Genomic DNA, 22,041 nt, shown 5'->3' with positions numbered 1-22,041 from the left:
CAGGTTTCTCATCTCTCTTCCACTCATTTGAAGAACATGTAGAAGACACTAATCACCTATCCTAAAAGCTAGTGGACTCACTTGAAAATCTACTGAAGGGATGATTTTAGGCAGGGAAGGTCTTTAAGGGCATTTCAATTTTCTGTCAGTCTATTTCAATCTGTATGTCCCATTTTTTTCTTGTACCAGACTTGTATTTTTCCAATAAATTTTCTATGTTCTACAATTTATTAAATAATAATTTTATTTCTGTTTATTTTTAAAATACCCATGATGAATCCAAATATTTCCATTTTTTATTTTGCATTTTGCTAGTTGCACATTCTTCTAGTTATGTCTCACCTTGTTAGTTATCAATAACTTCATTTTGGTTTCATTACATATTGGTACTTTTTTTCTTGAAGTGTCATGATAAATATTTTGAAACTTCTTTATTTCACTGAAAGTATAGGTTCGGACTAAAATTTGGACTTTATTACTTAAATTATTATTTTATTGTGCAAATTTCTTAATTCAGTTTATCTTTGCTGCTCAAAACAGTAATACATTTTTGTAGTGAAAACATGGGCTATGAAAAGCTGGTCCTCTAACATCACTATTGTGCAATCTATATAATAGTTCTACTTTGAAATTGATGGAAGACTACTATGACCTAAAACAAGTCTGATCTTTGTAAGAGGTGCATATTTTCTGGAAAAGATTTAACATTTTAGGTCTGAAAGAATAGGTTAGTAGTCGAGCACTTGCCTAGTATGTGTGAGGACTCATGTTTTATCACCTGCACTGTAAAAAAAGTTTTATCCTATGGTTTATAAAAATATTTATATAAAAATGTATAAATACAGTTAGAGGCTAACATCTGAGTACTATCAGCAGCCTAACAAAAATTTATAAACTACATTTCTGAATTTTATAGTAATATTTTAATTTTAATCATCTATTCATTATTGAAAGGGATTTCTATATTGCTGAAGTTGTTTTGATTATTTATTCCTTGACATGTCAGATAACCTGTTGTTATTGTGGTTTCCTGTTGGTTCTACAATGCCATTTTAAACAGTGTAAATACTGTTCCTTGCGTCTTTTACAAGTGTTGCAGTTTTCAAAATTTGAATCTACATTTAGAAACTATAAACACTTTCCTTTGTTTCAAAAATGAACACACAACACTAAAATGTGTTTACTTCTCAATATCACTGATACTTATCTATTAATACAAATTTTAAAGTTGTTTCTATTACCTTTAAAACATACTCAAGTTGTGTTATATAGGTGAGATCCAACCTAGTACTCTAAATTTTATTTGCTTTTATGTCCTTTGTGTTAATGAACTCAATACACTGAGGAAACCAGGTGAATAGTCAATCAAATGTTGCACCTTCTTGATTTAGTTGATTATTTTCTAGTGATATAAATGAGCTTTTTCCTACACCTCCTGTGCATGGTTTATTACTTTTGGTTTTCTGCTTGTCACAGTTTTGATCAATAGACTTCTTTATAATCAGTTTCCTACACTGTTTGGCCACTTTCCCATGACTCAGAAACTTGCCTTCACCCTAGTACAAGAGAATCAAGATTCACTTCCATATTCAGAATGTAAAGCAGAAATCGCCATAGAAAACCCTAGTTCTTCTCAATGGTCACAGGGACAAATGGTCAACTTTTTCCTTGCATTTCTATCTGTTAAGATTCTGTGTGAATGCTCACATGGTGAAGTTTTCTTAGCATCCATCTCTCTTTCTTCTGTATTAAGGCATTTTCATCAGTTTTATTTTAAGAACAATAAACATGTGGGAAGAGTGAATACTGATAATACACAATAAAAAGAAGAAGAAAGCAGTTAATCAATTAAAAGACAAAAATTTTCAGAGAGGACAAAAAACTTTAAGAAGTCTACCCAAACATATGCTTTCTAGAACCACACACAGTCAAGTGTATCAAACCCTGGTCATCCCAGCCTTTCATCAGACATTTCAAATGTCGACATTTCCCTTTACAGTTGGCATGGTAATAAACAATAACTAGCTCAAGTCGGCCTTAAATTTTAAATGTACCTTTTTTATTTTATCCATACAACAATGCAGGATGGTATGAACCATCATTTTACAGATGTTGGAAATGAGACCATAATGTTCAACAGCTGTCCAAAAGTGCAGAGTTCTTAAATTGCCATTTGAACTGTGGCAGAGGTTAAAGTTTCACCACGGTGCCCCGCTCGTGCTCCTGATCTCTCCATAAACAGCGACATGCCTGGTCACAATTACAGCACAACATCAGGATTTATCCTTTTTGGCTTCTCAGCCTTCCCGCACCAGCTGCTGCCTGCCCTCTTCCTGCTCTACCTGCTGATGTACCTGTTCACACTGCTGGGGAACCTGCTCATCATGGCTACTGTGTGGACAGAACGCCAGCTCCACACACCCATGTACCTCTTTCTGTGTGCCCTCTCCATCTCTGAGATCCTGTTCACCATTGCCATCACACCACGCATGCTGGCTGACCTGCTCTCTACCCATCACTCCATCACCTTTGTGGCCTGTGCTATGCAGACCTTCTTCTGCTTCACGTTTGGCTATACCCACTCCTTCTTGCTCATGGTCATGGGTTATGACCGCTACGTGGCCATTTGCCATCCACTGCGCTACAATGTGTTCATGAACCCCACTGTTTGTGCTCACCTTGTGGCCTGGTCCTGGGCTGGTGGGTCAGTTATGGGGATGATAATGACATCAATAGTTTTCCACCTCACCTTCTGTGAGTCTCATGTGATCCATCACATTTTCTGTCACGTGTTTTCCCTCTTGAAGTTAGCCTGTGGTGATGAGATGGGCTTTGTCACCATAGGTGTGATCCTGGTGTGTGTCATACCCCTGGTAGGCTGTTTATCCCTCATCATCCTCTCTTATGTATTCATTGTGTCTGCCATCTTGAGGATTCCCTCTCCTGAGGGCCGGCACAAGACCTTCTCTACCTGTGTATCTCACCTCTCCATAGTGATTGTGCACTATAGCTTTGCTTCCATGATTTACCTTAAGCCAAAGGGGCCCCATTCTGTATACACTGACACTCTGATGTCCACTACCTATACAGTTTTCACCCCCTTCCTCAGCCCAATCATTTTCAGCCTCAGGAATAAGGAACTGAAAAATTCCATCAATAAAACCTACCACAGAAAACTATGCCTGCAAAACCCCTAATGATCAGGCTTTGGGTGGTGAAATAGGGTAGAGAAAGCAGATAATCTTCACAGGACTGTTGAAAGGATATAGGTTTGTGCAAATACCACATCAGCTGGTGTTTAATAGGTACCAGCTGTTATTTCTCTCCACTTCTTTCTTAGGTTCAAGCAATCATGATCATCTATTTGTGATCAGGTATGATGGAATCCCTCCAATTGTTTGTGCCTAGCATGGTGTCAATTGTCTACAGGCATGTGGAAATTACACTGTGGACATATGAATGCTATTATATATTGTATATAACAAAGCAGAAGGTTAAAAATAGCCATAAGCATCATAATGTGTCAAATCTTTTGTATGTATCCAGCAATATGTTCCATTTTACATTAAAATAACAATTTTAATTAAAAGAATTATACAAGAAGCATTAAACTACTCTTTCCAAAGACAACTATTTTAATCAAAGCATGTATAATTAATGTATATGCACAAAAGCATGTACAATCAATGTGTGAGAACTAGGACTTACAGTTACATTTTGAAATTGTTTCTAAGTTCTTGCAATTGTAACCCACTCACTGGCTCATAGGTTCCATCATGTGCCATACATGCCAAAGACTCCCCAGTCTCCAACCTGAGCTCACTAACATGTAGCAGTAACTCATCACTGTCAGCTAACCAGACCGATCCCTTTTATAATCGACCCCCAATCCTTTTTACAGTGAGAGAGCTCCTGCATTCTCAGGCCATGTGTCTCTCCCATGCCTGCATTAAAAGTCTTATGGTTCTTTGCCTTTCTTCTCATTATTTCTACACCTTTAAGTGGATTCCCAAAAATACTCAATAAAGAGGCTGGCAGAGATAGTAAACTTAGAATTCAACATTATATAGAATACATAAGTACAGAGTATGAAAGAGAAAACTTTTTAAAAATAACAAGGAAACAAGCAGTAACAATACAAAGGCTAGAATATGACAAAAGGATATATAACTTGAGAATAAAGAATGTGAATGAAGAAGCAAGGGTACAAACAAAGGAACTATGAAGGTTATTCACAGAAATAATTAAGGGAAACTTCCCAAACATAGGAAAAGGAAATGATATTCTTATATATGAGGCATACAGAACTCCAGCCACCCACAACCAAAACAGAACTACACCCAGGCATATAATAATCAAGATCCCAGAAATTCAATATAAGAACAAAATATTAAAAGCTGTTTGAGACAAGAAACAGATAACCTATAGAGGAATACCCATCAGAATAATGGCAGGCTTCTCAACACAAACCATCAAGTCAAGAAGAGCCTGTAGCGAAATATCCCAAGCCCTAAAAGAAAATAACCTCCAGCCCAGATTGATATACCCTGATAAACTGTTTCTAGAAATTAATGGAGAAACAAGGTGCTCCCAAGACAAAGAGGAACTTGGGAAAATCGCAACTACCATTCCAAGTCTACAGAGAATACTGCAGAGCATTCTAGAGAGAAAAGTACTAGGATTCCAGGAAAAGTGGCAGAGAATCCTCAATGAATGGAGCAGAAAATAGAATGAAAAAGATAAGCAAACAACTGATGGCAAACAAGAACATAACAGAAATGAGGCAGAGAAGATTTTATTCAAAACTGATATGATTGATAGTATCAAGTCTGAGAGTATAGGCAATACACTGAAGATGACAAGACTCTATGATACACATTCTGGTTTGATAACTGCCAGTTTTTGAAGTTCTATACTATATAAAAAGTTGTGTTTTTATTAATACTGTTATATACTGATATATTCAATTATACTATGTCTGATGGTATAGCCAATTCTGTTGGAGATAACAAGAGACAAAACAGGAACCATGGTAGAACTCTTTGTACAATGGTCTTATATGTTTATTTCATTTCATGTTTTTATAGGAATATGTTTTGTTTTCCCATGCTTTGTTTCTTTTCTCCCTCTAATATAGAAAGGATAGGAATACATGTTAAGACTCATGCATGTGTAGAATCTGTAAACAGTTTATGAGAACATATGACACATGATGAAATTAACAGATACTTAGAAGAAAAAGAGACACTAAACTACCCAGTGCTGATCCTGGAGTGTCATGATGCGAAACCCAGCAATAGTATTATCTTTGTACAGAGTGATATTAGCTTGCGTGGGTTTATTCAGTGTCACCATAATTGAATTTATGGGTAGCTGCATGTATGTTAAGTGTATAGGTTTGATAACCATATTTCTAAGTTTTTGTTGGATACTTGAAAAGAATTAGTTGCAATCTCACTGTTTGAATCCCCACTTTATATACTCCACTTTAGTATCTTGAAAAACTATTTGTAAGAAGACAGTCTGTAATCACATATTTTCTTTAATATTATGTATTATTTCTACCCATTTTCTGTTTTGTTTAGTCTTTCTCTAAATTAAATATTTTTAAAAAGGCAGTACAGTACCCAGTGTTGATCACAGAGTGTCATGATATAAAAGCCAGCAATACTATTATTCTTTGTTCAGAATTATTTTAACCTGCTTTAGTTTGTTTAATCTAAACATAAATGAAGATATGGATAACTGCATGTATGTTAAAGTATATAGGATTAACACCCATGTTACTAAGTTTTTGTTGGCCAGTTGAACAGAACTGTTTGCAGTCTCGCTGTTTGAATTCCCACTTTACATATTTCACTCTTGTACCTTGAACAACTATTTGTAAAACGACAATATATGTAAACATCAACTAGTGATTTCTTACCTTTTTTTCTCTGAACGTATTATTTCTACCTAAAAAAGCCAGTATTTATATCCCCTATTTGCATTAAATTTTCAGCATGATTATCTATAAACTCATCACCTATTTAGACCTTTCCTTTTGTTTTTGGTTAGTATCTGTTGGGCATTCTGTGTAACTTAGAGTTGGTTTTAGCTTCATCCTTTTTAGGAGTTGAGGAGTGGTCTCTGAGGCATCACTGCCATAGGACTGAGTACTTGCTTTTTGAGAGATGGAATCAAATCATTCTCTGGGTTTGGGTCCATGATACAGCCAGATGACACACACTGCACCCTTTCTGAAAAGCATATGCATACCCTCAATCCCAAATTAGCACTGGACTGGGAGCTTTGATTGTGCATTATGAAGATCTTTCCAAAAGACTCGTTTTAGCCTTTATTGGAGCTCATTATCTTTCTGCTATGGTAGTTCCATTTTTGTAAGAATTTAAAAATGTTTAATTAGTATATACTAACAACTGAAACTTATGAGGTGAACTCCCCCTTTTGTATTTGAAATTTAAATTGTGAGCACATTTAACCATTTTAGACCTCAGGATTATAAGGAATTTTGTGGTAAGGTACAGAGTGGAGGGGAAACCCTGCATTTTGTATTTATGCACTTTGGCCTGTCCTGTGCCATTTGTGCTTTCACCATAGGCAGTGACTCCTGTCTCCCTGCCTGGAGGTGATGGGCATGGCTGGCTGGTCTGCATGGAGATATTTCAGGCTGCAATGGGGCTCAGGCATAGACACTGTGGCTTCCAGCCGACCCCCCTGCTGGGAGCTTGTGCTCCTGTTCTGGCCCAGAGGCCCTGCTGCTGATGGAGATCTGACGTGAGCAGTGCTGAGACCTACTAAACTTCTGATGCATAAAGCTCAGGTGCTGGTGATGGGAAAACCGAAGGAGGCTATGGCACTTAAGAGCCATGTACCATCTTTCTGAAGCCCTGTCCTTTCTTCTTGGAGCCAGGCTGATTGCTACAGTGCCACCAGTGGGCCAGCTGTTGAAAACCAAGGCAGGCTCCTGTGGAATTTGCTCCTCAAAACATGGGAGGCAAGGCTGCAAACTGCAACTCCACGGTGCACATCCCACCTTGCCAAATCAGGCCAGGCCAGGCCAGGCCACCACAGGGAAATTCTCAGCACCTTACACCTTTTATTTGTGGTTTTCGAGGTAAAACCCTGAGATGGATTATTTGGACCCGGCTGACTAGAAGTCAAATCAATGGATGTCCTATGTGATGAAGGAGGCTCCCTCCAGGCCCTTGTTGCTGCTAAACTGATCTGAATTGATCAAATATTCACCTATCAAAAATAGCAGCAAAGGCGTCCTCCCTGATTAACAAATCTTTTCTAATGGCTGCATTTTGACAGCATTGCCAGAGGCCTAACCTCTGCACAATTCAAAAAATTTTTCCATGCACAACAAATAGTTCCCCAGACTTAAACATGTGTTAGCTACTCCTTCCCGATATGTCATCTTAGAAGTTTTATAAAACCCAAGGCAACTGGTCTGGGGAGGAAATGAGGAAAGTGCCATTGCTTGGTGGAACCGAGGTGGGCCCATCCAGTCGTTTTTCTGAAACAGTAGGGCTCCCACATCAGTTTTCAATTTACATTCAGTGGCCCAGAGATATCATTTTGTACACTTTGGACAGACAGTGGAAGATTTGTTGAAGGGACGGATTGTGGCCCTGTTGCCCCTCAGGCGCAGCAGCACACTTAGGCCAAATCCTCTCCTGCCTCCCCGCAATGAAAACAAGTAGCTTTGTTGTTTCTCCTTCCTTTAGACTGTGAACTGATAGTGTGAGTGATTACAACTTGTCTCAGACTATCGGGGATTCAAAGTTTAGTAACCCAGTAGATATGCCTAAAACCCTCCATGTGCTCCCCTGACAGTCTGACTTCTTTTAGGGCCAGCTACAAGTGAGAAAGAGAAAACCGCTCTTCTACCTAAGAGGTGGGATTTTTAACCTGTGACACCACAAAATTTCTTTGATCTGAAGAGGTAGAGATAGCAGTTTGTGACTCAGTCAACGATATTGAGCATTGTAAAACAGATATCACAGCAAGGTTCTACTCTTCCAGGCAAGAGTTATTCCCCTCTCTTGCTTTTCTAATTGAGCAAAGCCAGAAAGCTTAAATTCTATCAAGGTTTCTATTGTTCTGCCATCTTTCTCTTGCTCAGGACTCAATTTTAAAATATTGCTCTGATCCAGTTTCCCTGTGGCTGTCCCAACAAGCCTATAATCATCAGGACACTTTCTGATCAAACTCCACAAAATAAAAATGAAGGCAGGAATCAATCATACAACAAACATTTCTATTTATATATTTACACCTACATACAGCTGCAAACCTATGTCTCTCTTTGGCGTCTTTCAAGCCTAGTTTTCCATCTTTGGCTTCTTGTAAACTTAATTGTCTCTCTGTCCCCTCCTAAGCCTGTTTCTCTCTGGCTCTAGTGAACCCCTTTTCCAATGCTCCAAGCTTAACACCTGATGAAGACAAATTCAGTTCATTCCAGTGATGACTACTGATCCCAACCAATGCACTTCTGCCCCTTGTCAGGCACAAATGAGAAGTGTCTCCCACCCACTATTCCTTTTTCCCCCAGTCCGACTTTAGGCACCAAACTGCCATGATCTGCACAGTTCCAGATGTTTTCTTGGGGGTAGGGATGGTGTAAGGATGAGAAAAACAAAGAAGAGATGAAGTTGGGGGTCTGGTAGAGAGCCCTTATCCTCCTGATGGGACATAGAGGAATGAAGCTCCCAACCTACCAGATGTCTGGTACAAGTTCCTGTTCTCTAAAATCAAAGAATGAATTTTAGGAACAACAGAGGTTAAGAGCAGAATGTATTGAGAGAAAGAAAGCTTCTGTCTGGGAGAGAGGCAGAAGGGATCCTGAGTGGGTTGCGAAAGACTTGGTCTTTTCTAGGGAATTTTATTGAGCAAAGCCAGGAGGTGAGATGGGGCCAAGGTTTTATGAACACTATTGAGCTGGCAAGGAAGGCGGGCATAAGGTGGAGAACCTTGAGACTGTACTCTTAAGTGAAATAAATCAGACACTGGATGAATCCCTCATTTTTTTCTCTGGTGTGAGGAACCGCAAGTGTAAATAAGGGGCCAAATCCGTAATAGTGTTTGTGAACTGAAAGGTTTTAGCCCAGACAGGACACTGTAGCCAGGAAAGCCACAACCGGAAGCAGGAAGCCCCATCTTGCCCTGCCCCTAGGAAGTTACCTGTGACGCCATCTTCCCGCCCCTGGGAATTTACATATGGCGCCAAACCTAGGACCAATGGGCTACCTGTGTATCCCTAATGCCCGCCTTAGGTTCCACCCCAAACCGAGGCTATTTACAGGCCCCCACGCCAGCGTCTGTCCGCTGGAGAGATCGCTGGACGCCAGCGGTGGGGTGCCGGTCATCTCTCTCCGTGTTCTCAGAATAAAGGCGGCTTTTTATTTTATATTTCTCATCTTTTGTTAATATTTTTCATCTTTTGGAAATAACTCTATCAGAACTAGGAAGAAAATGCTCAGACAGGAAACGGAATAAGGAAAGGAGGCCGGGGAAAGGAAAGAAGGGAAATTTAAAATAAAGATGACAAAAGAAGGAAAAGTTTTTAAAAAGTTTCTGTGAATGGGGAGGGGAGAAGTGTAGGCCTGGGAACCAGAAGAAGGTTCCCTGTTTTAGGCTCAGGGGTGAGAGGCCGCGGAGACCCAGGGCCCGGGAGAGGGCGCTGCGGCGCCGCCTTCCTGGAGTCCTGTCGGGGAGGGACTTGGCCCTGGAGAGGCGCCTGGCCGGGAGGATCTGCTGGCTCGCGCCAGGCGCCTCGGGAGCGGGAGGTTTGTCTGGGCTTGGTCGGAGTGCAGCGGGGCGAGCGCGGGAGCGGTGCTGGCGGTTCCGGGCTCAGCGAGGTGCAGCAAGCGCCCTGCGGGGCCTGGAGACCCGCTCCAGCCACAGCCACCCATCGAGGGCGCTGGGCACCTCGTGTACGCGCTCCCTGTGCGGAGGCGATCCCAGGCTGCACCAGAAACTGAACTAAATCCGGGGGCAAACAGGTGCTGATTTCAGGCCATCGGCTGGGAACCAGGGCGGCACCGTCCTTGCTCAGGTTCCTGAGCACTTCAGTTCCTGGAGGCGGAGGAGGGTGGGTGCTGGGGGCTCCCCCGGGCTATGGACGCTCGCGCCTCCCGCCCCTCCGAATGGGTCTCCTCCTCTCCGTCCGTGCCAGGCGCCCAGCGGCAGGATTTCCGGGTCTCCAACGCGCCGCTGAGCCAGCCGCGGACCCAGGAGCTCAGGGCCCCCTCGGCTCTCTGGCGAGGGCTTCAGCGACGCCCCCCACTCCTACGGAGGAGACCGAGGACGCTGCCTGTAGCACAGCGGAGTTGGGTAGGAGCATCCGGCGGCTCGAGGGGCCGCGCAGGACGAGCTGGTACTGCCGTGGTCGCGTGCTCCAGAGCCTAGGAGTTCGCGCTCGCCCCGTTCCATTGGTGCGGACATCAGCTGCGCGCGTGGGGCGCCAGGGTGGCCGCGTCCTCACCGCTGCCTGCACCGCACAGGCGCGGAGCCTGTGATCCGGGACCCAGCACTGAGGAAGCCTCCTCGGAAGCTGCGCAGCCAGGACGCCTGGGGCTCCCCTGAGGACTTGGTGAGTGGGGCGCGGCGGCGTGGTCAAGAGTCTTTGGTGAGAAGCAGAAAGAGGGATGACCTCAGTAGGCGCAACTGCAGCTCACTTGGGAGGCTGAGACATGAGGATCAACCCGAGTTCCAGGCCTCAAAAACTAGCAAAACAAAACAAAAAGGAGGATCAGAAAGGCAGTTCCAAGTGTGCAAAGGGAAAGCAAGTGTTTTGCAGGAGAAAGGGTACAAAACCACTCCAAAGCAGAGTGACCAGAGTGATGGCTGTAACCTGGTTCTTGGGGTGACTGGGCCTGGAGCCACCTCTCCCCTCCTGGTTGTGGCTTTGGATCAGACCTCTGCTCCCTGCCAGGTCCAGACCCAAGGGCGGGGGAGCAGCATGCAGGACTGTCCTGGTCTTCAAAACTTGTGTGCTTGGTTGGCTTCCTCTTGCTCCCAAGGAGATGCCTCTACCTTCTGCGCATCTGCCCAAGTCCTGGCCCTGGGGTATCTGGGGTGCTCAGGGTGTGGCAGGCAGAGATGCAGCAGGGAACCAAACCGTCACCCCCTTAGGCCTGTCTTCATGAGTCTAAGAATTGGTGGAGCCTGGCGGGTGGAGGTGCAAGGAGGGTTCAGTAGGTGAAGCTGTCCAAGGAGAAGGCAGCAGTGCCACCTGTTCCCCCATACCTGGTGCCAGTCTCTGTACATCAGGATTACGCTTGGGATCCAAGGGACTGGGATACTTAACCATGCTTGTCGACATTTTACTTAGATGTTACTTAGGAACTGTTAGGGTAAACTGAGGCTCCTGTGAGACCACCGGGTCAGGCAAAGCTGAAGCAACCAGCGAAGTTTATTGGAGCCTGGTGGTCCAGGGAGATGATGCTGGGTGGGGAGTTTGTGTGATGTCAGAGTAGAGGGGGCACAGTGTGGGAATAGGTATATTTAACGTGGGGTAGAGGAAGCCTCAAGGATGTCCCTGGTAGCCTTGCTTTGCTGTGCAGCTATGTGGCACTTGCTTGCTGATCTCCGGACAGTATTGGAAGTCTCTTTAATTGGTGTCTGTGGATGAAAATGATATCGGCTGTGTGGTGTGCCAGTCAGCAGGCGCCTTTCTGTGTTACCCACCAGTTGAGACAATGCCAGCCTGGAAAAAGTGTCCCTACTGTAGAAAGGGGAGAAACTGGTAAGAGGAGGAAGCCTCATTTCTTTCTCTCTGGGTGCATCGCCCTTGGGGTGTGGATAGCAGGTCTTGCCGGAGAGTCCAGGTGTTGGATGGGTGGGTCACTCTCTACTGTGGACCTTCGTGATCTTGTAAAATAACCTATGCCAGAGTGCCTCTGCCCAAGCTATGCACTGGTGTGTATCCTATCACACAGCTGTGGAGAAGGCTGCCTGACAGGTCTTTTGCTGTGTTTAGACTCAGGAAACAGAGCACAGTCTTGGGACTTAGGGTTCAGTGTGGATAAAAACTAGGATGGGTGTAAGGGGGAAAATACAGGTCAATAACATCACAATAAGAACAGTCCTATGGGCACTGCTGGTTCAGTGGAGAAATAGGCATGCAGCAAGTGCATGTGGGACAGACAAGAACATTCCTGGAGGGGTGGGCCAAGGAGGTCTGGTCCCCCATAGAAGGTGTCTCAGACCTTTTTAGAGTATCAGTCACTGCTGCTCCTCCCTTGGGAAATGCCTGAGTGTAGCCACGCCTCTTTTGTTGTAGCCTAGCCTCCTGTGAATGCAGCTGCAGCCAGATTGTCTTCTTTACTGACCTTTCAAGGGCTCAGCCCTGGCTGCCCGCAATATTTCTAAATAACTCTCTGTCCTAGCAGTAGGGACCATAATTTCCAGGTGCTTCAGCACCTTTCTGAGCTCTTTGGAAAAGGGGATTCTCACACACATGGGGTTCTCATCGCCTTGGAAGGGGAGGCCTGTGTCCTGTCCTCTAGCTGCTGTCTTCCCTCTGCAGCTCATGTGCTCTGTAACCTGTGTGCTGCTCTCTGAATTGCTGCAGCATCCTCAGACAGGGACAGTTTGAGGCAGTTCTTGTCCCACGTGCACCTGGCTCCCCCTGGTCCTTCACAACTTCTTCTGTTCTCTATCATCTTGTGTGCTTGTTATGCACAAGCCTTACAGGTGGGGTAAGGCAGAGCACCTCGGCCAATTCAGCTTCTGCTGCAGAGAGCCTAAGGCTGCTCAGGCTCGCTTCTTCCAGAGGCAGAGGGCCAGCCTCCCACTTGTTGCTGTGCCTTGGTGCAAGGCTGCTTAAATTCTCCCAAGCCAGAGTTTGCAGAGGTTAGGGTCATGTGTGCACCACCTCTGCTGTGGTCCCTACCTTGTTGTCAGTAGGGCTTCCAGTTTCCACTAGTGCTCATGACAAGAAAACAAAAAACAAAGCAAACTGACAGCCAATTCAGGAGAGAGCAATGCTGCTACATCCTCTGTGTGGAAGACAGCAAGAGCCCTCATGTCCCAAATCTGTTCTGTTTCACTTGAGTGAACTGCACCTCTGCAGTCCATCCCTTTTGTGGGAAATCCCTGGTGTGGTGATTCTTGTTCTGCATGCAGCCTGGCAATGCCCCCAGCAGACCTGTTGCCTGTATCACTATTTTCCAAAGTCCCATGTGTGTGTGTTGTGTTACAGGTCTCTTATTTCAGATTGATTTTGGCATCAGAATGTATGTTCCTGTTTTTTCCAATTATATTTATATTTCACCTTAGAGGAGCGGGCTTTGCTGAGTCCTGCACCAAAGAGGCTCCACTGAAATGGGATGCAGCAGAGCATCAGGAATCTGGACTATCTAGGTAAGGTGGCATCGTTCTTTCCCGTAGTGAGAGACAGGTATTCTTGTTCATCAGTGCTGTCCCATCAATTTAAAGCATGGAAGGAAAAATTTGGTGAGCAAATGAAGCGCTATAATATACATAAATCAAAATAAGGTATAATTTTCCAGAGTGTTTCATAGTTCATAATTGTTTTTGTGTATCTGAACTTTAGGGAAATTTCAAGCTCCTGAGAATATTTAAGATAAGTAGAGAAATTCCAAGAGAAACGTGAGGTAATCACTGCTCACAAACTATCTCTGTCAAGAGACAGAAAATTTGAAATTTGAGCAATGTTAAGAAATAAGCAGTTTAGTTGATTTAATTTGAAAACATTTTCTAGAAAACATCATACAGAGTAGGTGTACGTAGTCAGAAAAATTTGAAATCCAAACTATTACCGTGTTTAAAATATCTGAAACAATGGTCTGATGTCACAGTTGACTTTCTTATGGTACACTGCATGCAAACTTTTCATGCAGATAGCTTTCAAATGTGGACATCCCAGCCTACAAAATGTGTTCAAGCCCAGCCTGTGTTATCTAACAAAATCCTGTCTCAGAAAAGCCAAAAAAAAAAAAAAAAAAAAAAAAGTGGGCCATGGTTATTATATGTTTTCTATAAGTTACCTGTGAAACAGTCATAAATTTTGTTTTTAGACTGGTATCCTGAAGATAGTGTGCATATTTATAGATGTAAATACTTCTAAGTATAAGATAGATTTTGACTCTCTGGTTTTCCTAAGGAATGCTGAGAAGCATTTCAATGTGCCATATGCTACCTTGCATGGTGGCACATTACAATAACCTTAGCTAGTTATTAGCATGGTTATGAGATAGAGCCCTGTCTATCTAAAAGCTTGTATAGTGCATAAATCAACCAGTTTTCTTGTAATTAATAACTTGAACCTTAGTACTGTGTCAGTTTCTCATTTTTTGTAAAAATTGAGTGTTAAAGAGACAGTGGGCATAAAGAAAGTGGGCTAAAATGATGAGCCAGATACCAGATCCCATTGTGAGGAAGAATTGTTTTCCTTGATTAAAACTACATGGAAATGATGAAGTGATTCACAATGGAAAGACACCATATGCATGTAAGCAATGTGGGAATCCTTTTGATAATTTGAAGACGTTTCAAAAGCATATACATACTCATTCTAGAAACAGACCATTTGTATGGCAGCAGTGTGGTAAATGCTACTCTTTTCATTATCCCCTTGCATATCATGAAAGGATTCACAGTGGGAAACCACGCTATAGATTTAAACACTGTAAGAAACTGTTTTCTACTGTGACTCGTTTGCACAGACCTGAAGTAACTCACTCTGATGAGAAACCCGATGTATGTGAGCACTGTGGGAAAGCTTTCAAATATTCTAATTCCTTTCAAGCACATGAAAGAATTCATACTAAGGGTACACTTCACATGTGTAAATAGTGTGCAAAAACTTTGACTCATAGGAGCACACTTCTAGTCCATAAATGAATCTACTCTGATGAGAAACCTTAGGTGTGTAAGCAATGTGGGGAGGCCATTTCATATGTGAACACAATTCAGAAACATAAAAAAAATTCAGTCATGTTAGAACTTACAGATGTAAATTATGTGGTGAATACCTCACAAGTCACAATTTTCATTGGATTTTCATTGGAATTGCCTTAAATATACATAACAATTTTGGGAGCACGTCCATTTTCAATATATTGGAGGCCTGAATATTTTCATGGAGATTAATACAATAAGCACTTTGGGAATGAATGGATAAGCTAATGATTTTTTGATACTTGATACATAATTGAATACTATTTTTTTTCATTGTAAACATGGTAACACTATATATATATAAGAACTGTATTATTTAAGATTATTCTATGCTAGTCAAGGGATTAATCACAAATCCAAATGTTTCACTAGTGTTTTTGCCATTTCTACATTTTGTTTAAGGTCAACATTTTAAAAACTATTTGTAACATTATCCATTCATTTATTCCTTACATTCTTCTTCTGTGTCCTGCAGGATTCCAGGTTCTGAAGTTACAGTGTAATGATGTAACATGCTCCTTATGCTCCATCCAACATGCTCCTTATGCTCTTGGGGAAGCACATAATGAACATGTGAGTGAAGGACAAGTACCTACAAATACTAGTGGGATATTTGGACCTGCGATCAATCAATTGACTAGAATAGAATAATTTTAAACAATAGATTTCCTATATTTAAATATTACCAGGTTCACCAGGTTACTAGGGGTAAAAACTACTTATGAAATATAGTCTCCAAAGTCCTTAAAAACTGGAAAACTGCTGATTTGTCATTAGGTGTATCAATATGAATTTTAGTGATGTCATTATCCCTTAAATTAGTGGAGCCAATCATAAGTTAATTGATTAACTCATTTAAGTATTTTTGCTTTCAAGAGGTAGTTTTCTACCCTTATACTGTACTAAAAGACAAGTTAATGTGTTGCATAGATTCTCGCGTGATTATACCTACTGTTACTAAACAAGAGAATTAAGTTAATATGGCAGTGAAAACATTGCTGATGCATCACCTTTTAGGGCTGCTTCCTGTGTTTATTTTTAATCTTTAAGATTTTAATAGTATATGTTTGCAATTGATGTGGTTTAAAATCATGTTGGGAGTGGTTAATGTATAAAAGACAGTTTGTTTCTTCCTCCCCCTTCCACCTCCCGACACCTCCTCTCTTTCCCACTGGTCCCCCATCCTCTTTTTCATACTTGTTAATATTATTGGTCTGAACTAATGTTATGATACATAGTGTTTACTTTAATTGGGGTTAGTAGGTTGTGTCCATGGTATATTTTTAATTTTATTTCATTTTTCCCCTCCTCATCCCTCATCCTAGTTCCTTTGAACTGCTTTCCTGTTGCACGAGATCTATACCCTTGTCCCAGTCTATCAATCCTATATCATTTTCTTTGATGTACTATGCCTAACTCAGATGAAAAATATCATAGGGCATTTAAGCTTGTGTGTCTGATTTATTTCACTCAATGTTATATTGTCAAGGCATCTCTATTTTCCTGCAAATGTCTCAAATATGTCATTCTTTACAGCCAAGTAGTATTCTGTTATATAGAGGAGACCATGCTTTATTCATCCAGTCTTCTGTTGATGGTTATACAGGTTGTTTTCAGGAGGTAGCTATTAAAAATTGTGCTGCTATGAACATTGGTGTTCATGACTCGCTATACTGTAGTGACTTCAATTCTTTTTTAGTTTTATTTTGAAAGTAATAAGAATGCAACAGAACAAAACCAATCGAGATAATGTAGTGAAATAAGTACAGAACTTCACAGTAGGATACTGGGATGGTAGTAATAGGTACTATGGTATATCTCGTTATCTTCACAATAGTTTTCCAGTCAATTAGATATAGCGAAATCAAACCAAAAAGAGAACATTATAAAACCAATTGAGAGTACTGAATAGAGCAAAAAACATAACAAGTGAAAACAACCTTTACCTTCAAACAGAAGATATAAACAAATCCCCCATATTTACTATATTGCATATAGTCATTCTCCCAAGAGATGTAGAGACATCTATCCCCAGTAGCTGGGGCGGGGGGTTGATTCTCAGCCCTTGCACTGGCAGGCTCATGAGGGCTGCTGGTTCTGCTCCTGGTCCACGCCAGGAGCACTTGCCAAGAGGACAGAAGAATAAGCTGCCTAAGTCCCACCATGGCCAGAAAGGCCCACTGTGGCCTGATCTCGGGAGCACTGGTTCTCCTCCTGGCCCACACTGGGGGTGCTTCAGCCCAGTCTGGCTGACTTCAACACTTTGAAGGAAGATACCTTGCAGAGAAATAGCTGAGTCACATGAAATTTGTAATTGAAGTTCTCTACACTAATTTCCATAATGGTGGTACTGGTTTGCATTCCCAACAGCAGTGAGGGAGGATTCCTTTTTCACAACAGCCTCACCCGTATTTATACTTGTTTGACTGCCTGATGATTGCCATTCTTTCAGGAATAGATGGAAACTGAGTGTTGTTTTAATTTGCCTTTCTCTAAAGGCAAAAAAAGTTGAACATTTTAAAAAACATTTTAAGCATTTATGTTTCTTCTTTTGTTAAGTGTCTGTTCATTTTTCTTGCTCATTTCTTGATTCAGTTTTTCATTTTAAATTTAATTTTTGTGTGTGTTTTATTCTAGAAATTAGTTCTCTGTGTGAGGAGTAGCAGGTAAAAACTTTTCCCCATTCTGTCAATTGGCTGCTCATTCCACTGATTGATTGTTTTGATAAGCTTCTTAGTCTGATATTTTTCCATGTATTGATTCTTGCTGATGTTTCTTTTATGATTGAGACTGAATTAAGGAAATCTTTTCCTAGACCTATATCTTCAAATGTTTAGCTATTTTATTTTCCAGAAGATTTAATGTTTCTGTATTAATGTTTAGATTTCTGTTCAAATTTGATTTTAATTTAGTATATGTGAAACATAAGAGTCCAGTTTCATTCTTCTCCAAACAGATAGCCAGTCTTACCAACACCAGTTATTGAATAGGCTGTCTTTTCTCCACCACATGCTTTTGGCCCCTTTTCAAAACTCAGACAGTTGAAAGTGTCTGGTAAGTTTTCTATATCCTCATTTCCATTCCGTTGACCAATGTATCTGTTTTTGTTCTAGTGTCATGCCATTTGTATGACTATTGCTTTGTAGCATGCTTAAAATCAAGTATTGCTATGCCACATGATTTGCTCTTGATTTCCAGAGTCTCTTCAGATTCAATGTGAATTTTAAGATTGTTTTCTCTATATATGTAAAGTATGTTGTTGGTGTTTTGATTGAGACTGAATTGAATCTGTGTAATGATTTTTTGAGGGTGACCATTTTGACAATATTGGTTCTCATCTGGGAGCAAGGGATACCATCCTATTCTCTGATGTTCTCTTAATTTCCTTCTTCAGTGTATCATGGATTTTGTAGAGATATTTTACCTCCTTGGCTACATTAATTCTTAGATATTTCATTTTTCTTGAAGTAGTAGTGAGTGGTGTTGTTTTTGTAATTTTCTTCTCATCTTGTTCATTGTTGGCGTACACAAATGCTAGTGATATTTCTGTGTTGATCTTGTATGTCTTGCTAATTTGCTAAAGTTTACTACTTGTAGGGATTTTTGATAAAGTTCTTTGAATAACAATGTTTTTTTAGTTCTTCCCTTTTATGTATGTATCCATTTTATTTCTTACTTTTTGCTTAGCCAGGATTCTAAGGATTATGTTGAATAGAAGAGATTCTAGTGGATATCGTAGTTTTCTTGTCTCTTTCTTCAACCCTGTAGCTATTCCTGAGGAAAAGAAAATTGCTTCTTTAAATGATATTTTTTCTATTTGTCTGTATGTAGGAAATATTTTACCCTGAAAAGATTTTTCTCCCAAAAGTTAATTTGCAAGCCATTTGGAACATGTGTACTTCAGAAGCAGTGCTTCCCACGGCTGTTAGGATCACAAGTCAGTTTGCAAACTGTTATTTCACTGAACACTTGAAGAAGAAATCTTGCACTGAAAGGTGCTTCCCTGAGTTGTAACCCAGCTTTTCTACAAGAAGTATATATAAAAGGAAAAGCTTTTTCTCCTCTTGGTTAGAGCATAGCCATTAGCCCCTTGCAGCGTGTTGAGCAGGTCCAGTTCTGTTTCTTGGTCTCCTGTCTTTTGCATTATCTGCTGCTGCCTATATGAAGCAACTCATTGTGGGGCCTTAAGACTTTTTCATAATCTATTTTCTGTTCAATATTTTCTACCTAATTGTCTCAGAAAATTTGATTGAGTTCCAACCAGTGTGTATATTTTATTTTCCCAGAAGCCAATTAGGTGTTACATAAAACCAGAATGGTTTTGGGAGCCATGAACAGATGTCTATTCTTCTCTACCTCTCAGTGCTTCCTTGCTCAGGTGTCTCAATCCACAGGAAACTGGTCTCTGCTGGAGTCAGGCTCCCCAGCTTGCCCCTGTCTGCCTAATGTTTCCAGGACATGGTCTTTCAATGAGGATGAGAGAGGAGCATCCTGAGCTGCCATTCTGACTGCATCACTCTCTTCCTCTTCTCCTCATGCTGACTTCATCATGGGGCTATTCCCTCACCGCCTCATTCAAATGTACATGCTTGAGAAGGGCTCTACCTCCAAACACCATCACCCAGGGGTTAGGGTTCCAGCATACCCATGCCAGGCAGATGCTGATGTTCAGTCCTGAAATTTGGTAAGATTTGAAACTAAAAGCAATCTATAAACCTTAAAGCACAACAGACGTTTAGCTGGAAAGTTGTTGAAACTTCTTTAAACACTGAAGTTTTTACTGATTCATGAGAGACTTTTAACAAGATACTAAGTGGACTGTCTTAGGTTCCTTCAAAGAAATAATGTGTGCACTGTGAGAAAGGGCATACGCATTGCTAGCCAGACATGTTAAAGTGGTGTAAGTACACTTGTTATAGTTTTGACTCGATGTCCCTCAAAAGCCTCATGCTCTCAGAGGTGGGACTTTTTGGAAAGTGAGTGAATTACAGGGTGTTATAGCTGAGTATGATGTTAACAAAGAGGGCTTGTCTGAGGCTGAGACTCCCTGGAGGTTTGCTCTGGTCGAGTGCATCTGACTTGTGCCTTTTGTCACACCTTCCTGCCTTGGAGATGCCCACTGTGGATGAAAATGTGAGACAATATAAATCTACTCTTCTAATTTATTCTATAAAATTAGTGTCTCCTATACTTCATTATGCATCTACTGTGGCAAATTTTGCAAACAAATTTTGACAAAGGACTCTCTTGGTCAATCAAATGAACCAATGGAAAAAACTTTTTCAGAAACCTCATATATGAAAATCTGTACAACCATACATTGTCCAAAGGCTCCTTTCCCATTTACAGTAGACAACATTTAACATTAGAGATGCTGAAATCATTGCAGAAGCTGAGCTCAAAACATAATTAGGAGTCAGCAGGAGCTGACTACACAGCCTGTAAAATCTCTCCATTGTGACCGTCACATTCCAGGAAAGCAGCTTGGGAGAGATGGGTTTGAGTGATGGATGATTCTGATAAGATGCCCAGCCCAGCATGAGATTGGGCAGGATTTGGTCATCATGCTGTGAGCACAGACAGAGTTTGTACTGGTGCTGGTCCCTTCCTTCTAGCAGGGAGGTCTGAAGAAGACATGAGTTCAGAAGTTTCCACATCAGCTTTGGAAACTAAATTTAACTGAGTATCAAAATTTCTAAAAGAACTGGAAAATTAGTGAACTGCTGATATTTTGTGCTTTTGTACATGAAAACCAGTATGTGAGAGCTTCCCACTAATGTTTACTAAGAAGATCTCACCAGGACCCATTGAACAGATGAAAACTGCAGATGCTACAAAACAAACATGCACTGTTTGGTCAGCAATATGCTTTTTACAATCAGCATGGCACTTATCATTGGCACATTTTAAGAAATACTCCATTATTAGAAATAGTAGGATTTTTGGTACACTAAAATAAAAAATTAATTCGGAGAATTGAATAATTAATTTTCATAAGCTTTAATGAATGCAATTGCTACATAAAATATTTAATTGTACTTATTAATAAAGAAACTATAATGTTTAGGGGCAAAGGGCAGTAGCATTACTTCTCTTACCCATGGATCTTGCAATTAGGCTACTTTGTGTAATAAACCAATCATGCAGATGTATGTGTAGCAGCTTCAAAAATTAGTCTTTATTTTTCACTCTTTATTGCACTCTGTATCTCTTGTTTATGTGCAAAAATTTTGCTTCAGAATTTAACTTGCTACTAATCATATGCCTTACTCATTTTTCAGTTGTTGGGTAAACTGTTGACTATTATACAAATTAACACATGTATTTTAATTTTTTATTGCTTTTCAATTGTTACTTTAAAGCGAATAAAACCAAACAAAATAAAACAGAATAAAGCCAGTGAAAACAAAGCACTGTAAGTTGTACAGGACTTGAAAAATAAGACAATAGGAAATCGACATTACCATATTACCAAAATTTTACTACCAAATATTACCAAATTTATATTACCATATTACAAAATTACCATAATGCCACTTTTTGTCTTCAAAATAGTTGCCCATATCCTCAGACATAGTGAAAATTAAACAAAAGAGAACGCAATAGGAATGATAAAAATAAAACAATGAATGCAATAAAGGACTTAAACAAGATCATAGTAAATCCAAAATGGTTATCATAGTGTATTTTGTTATCTTTGAAATAGAAACAAATATCATTGGATATAATAAAATCAAAAAGACAGAACAGAATAAGACCCATCCCCACAGAACAATGAAAATAATATGAGACTTAAACAAGATAATAAGGAACCAACAATGACTACTACCTTTAGAAGGAGGTCCACCATAGGTGGTACACTGTGTGGTGTTATGTTCTGAAGAGATGATCAGACTACCAACTGGATTTAAGCCTGCAAAGTCAGTGAAACACTAAACACTACAAACATTGTTATATTTTTCCTAAATAGCTATCATCACAGCCTGTGTTTCTCCCTATCAACTGGTAACTTACAGCAAGGGCGAAGGGAGAGCCATAGCCCTTCTTGTCTACCAGCCCATGTGCTGGCTGGCATCTGGCTCTCCCTCAGCAGCCTGTGCATGCTGC

General features: G+C 40.8%; 1 protein-coding gene across 1 annotated transcript; it reads left to right on the top strand.

Annotated features, from left to right (window-relative positions):
- The first annotated feature begins 2,246 nt into the window (after positions 1 to 2,246).
- LOC100723721 (olfactory receptor 10H28-like) lies at positions 2,247 to 3,197 on the top strand. Its single transcript, XM_003467893.2, has one exon. It carries the CDS (start codon positions 2,247 to 2,249, stop codon positions 3,195 to 3,197), a length of 951 nt encoding a protein of 316 aa, XP_003467941.1.
- The last annotated feature ends 18,844 nt before the right edge of the window (positions 3,198 to 22,041 follow it).

This window comes from Cavia porcellus, unplaced genomic scaffold (genome assembly GCF_034190915.1).
Source record: "Cavia porcellus strain 051 isolate PalLab524CR breed Dunkin Hartley unplaced genomic scaffold, mCavPor4.1 scaffold_17, whole genome shotgun sequence".
NCBI lineage: Eukaryota > Metazoa > Chordata > Mammalia > Rodentia > Caviidae > Cavia > Cavia porcellus.
The sequence above is the reverse complement of the archived record's forward strand: the minus strand, read 5'-3'. Positions and strand labels throughout refer to the sequence as shown.

Coding starts and splice junctions, on each gene's coding strand:
- LOC100723721 (XM_003467893.2), top strand. CDS start 2,247: ATGCCTGGTCACAATTACAGCACAACATCAGGATTTATCCTTTTTGGC.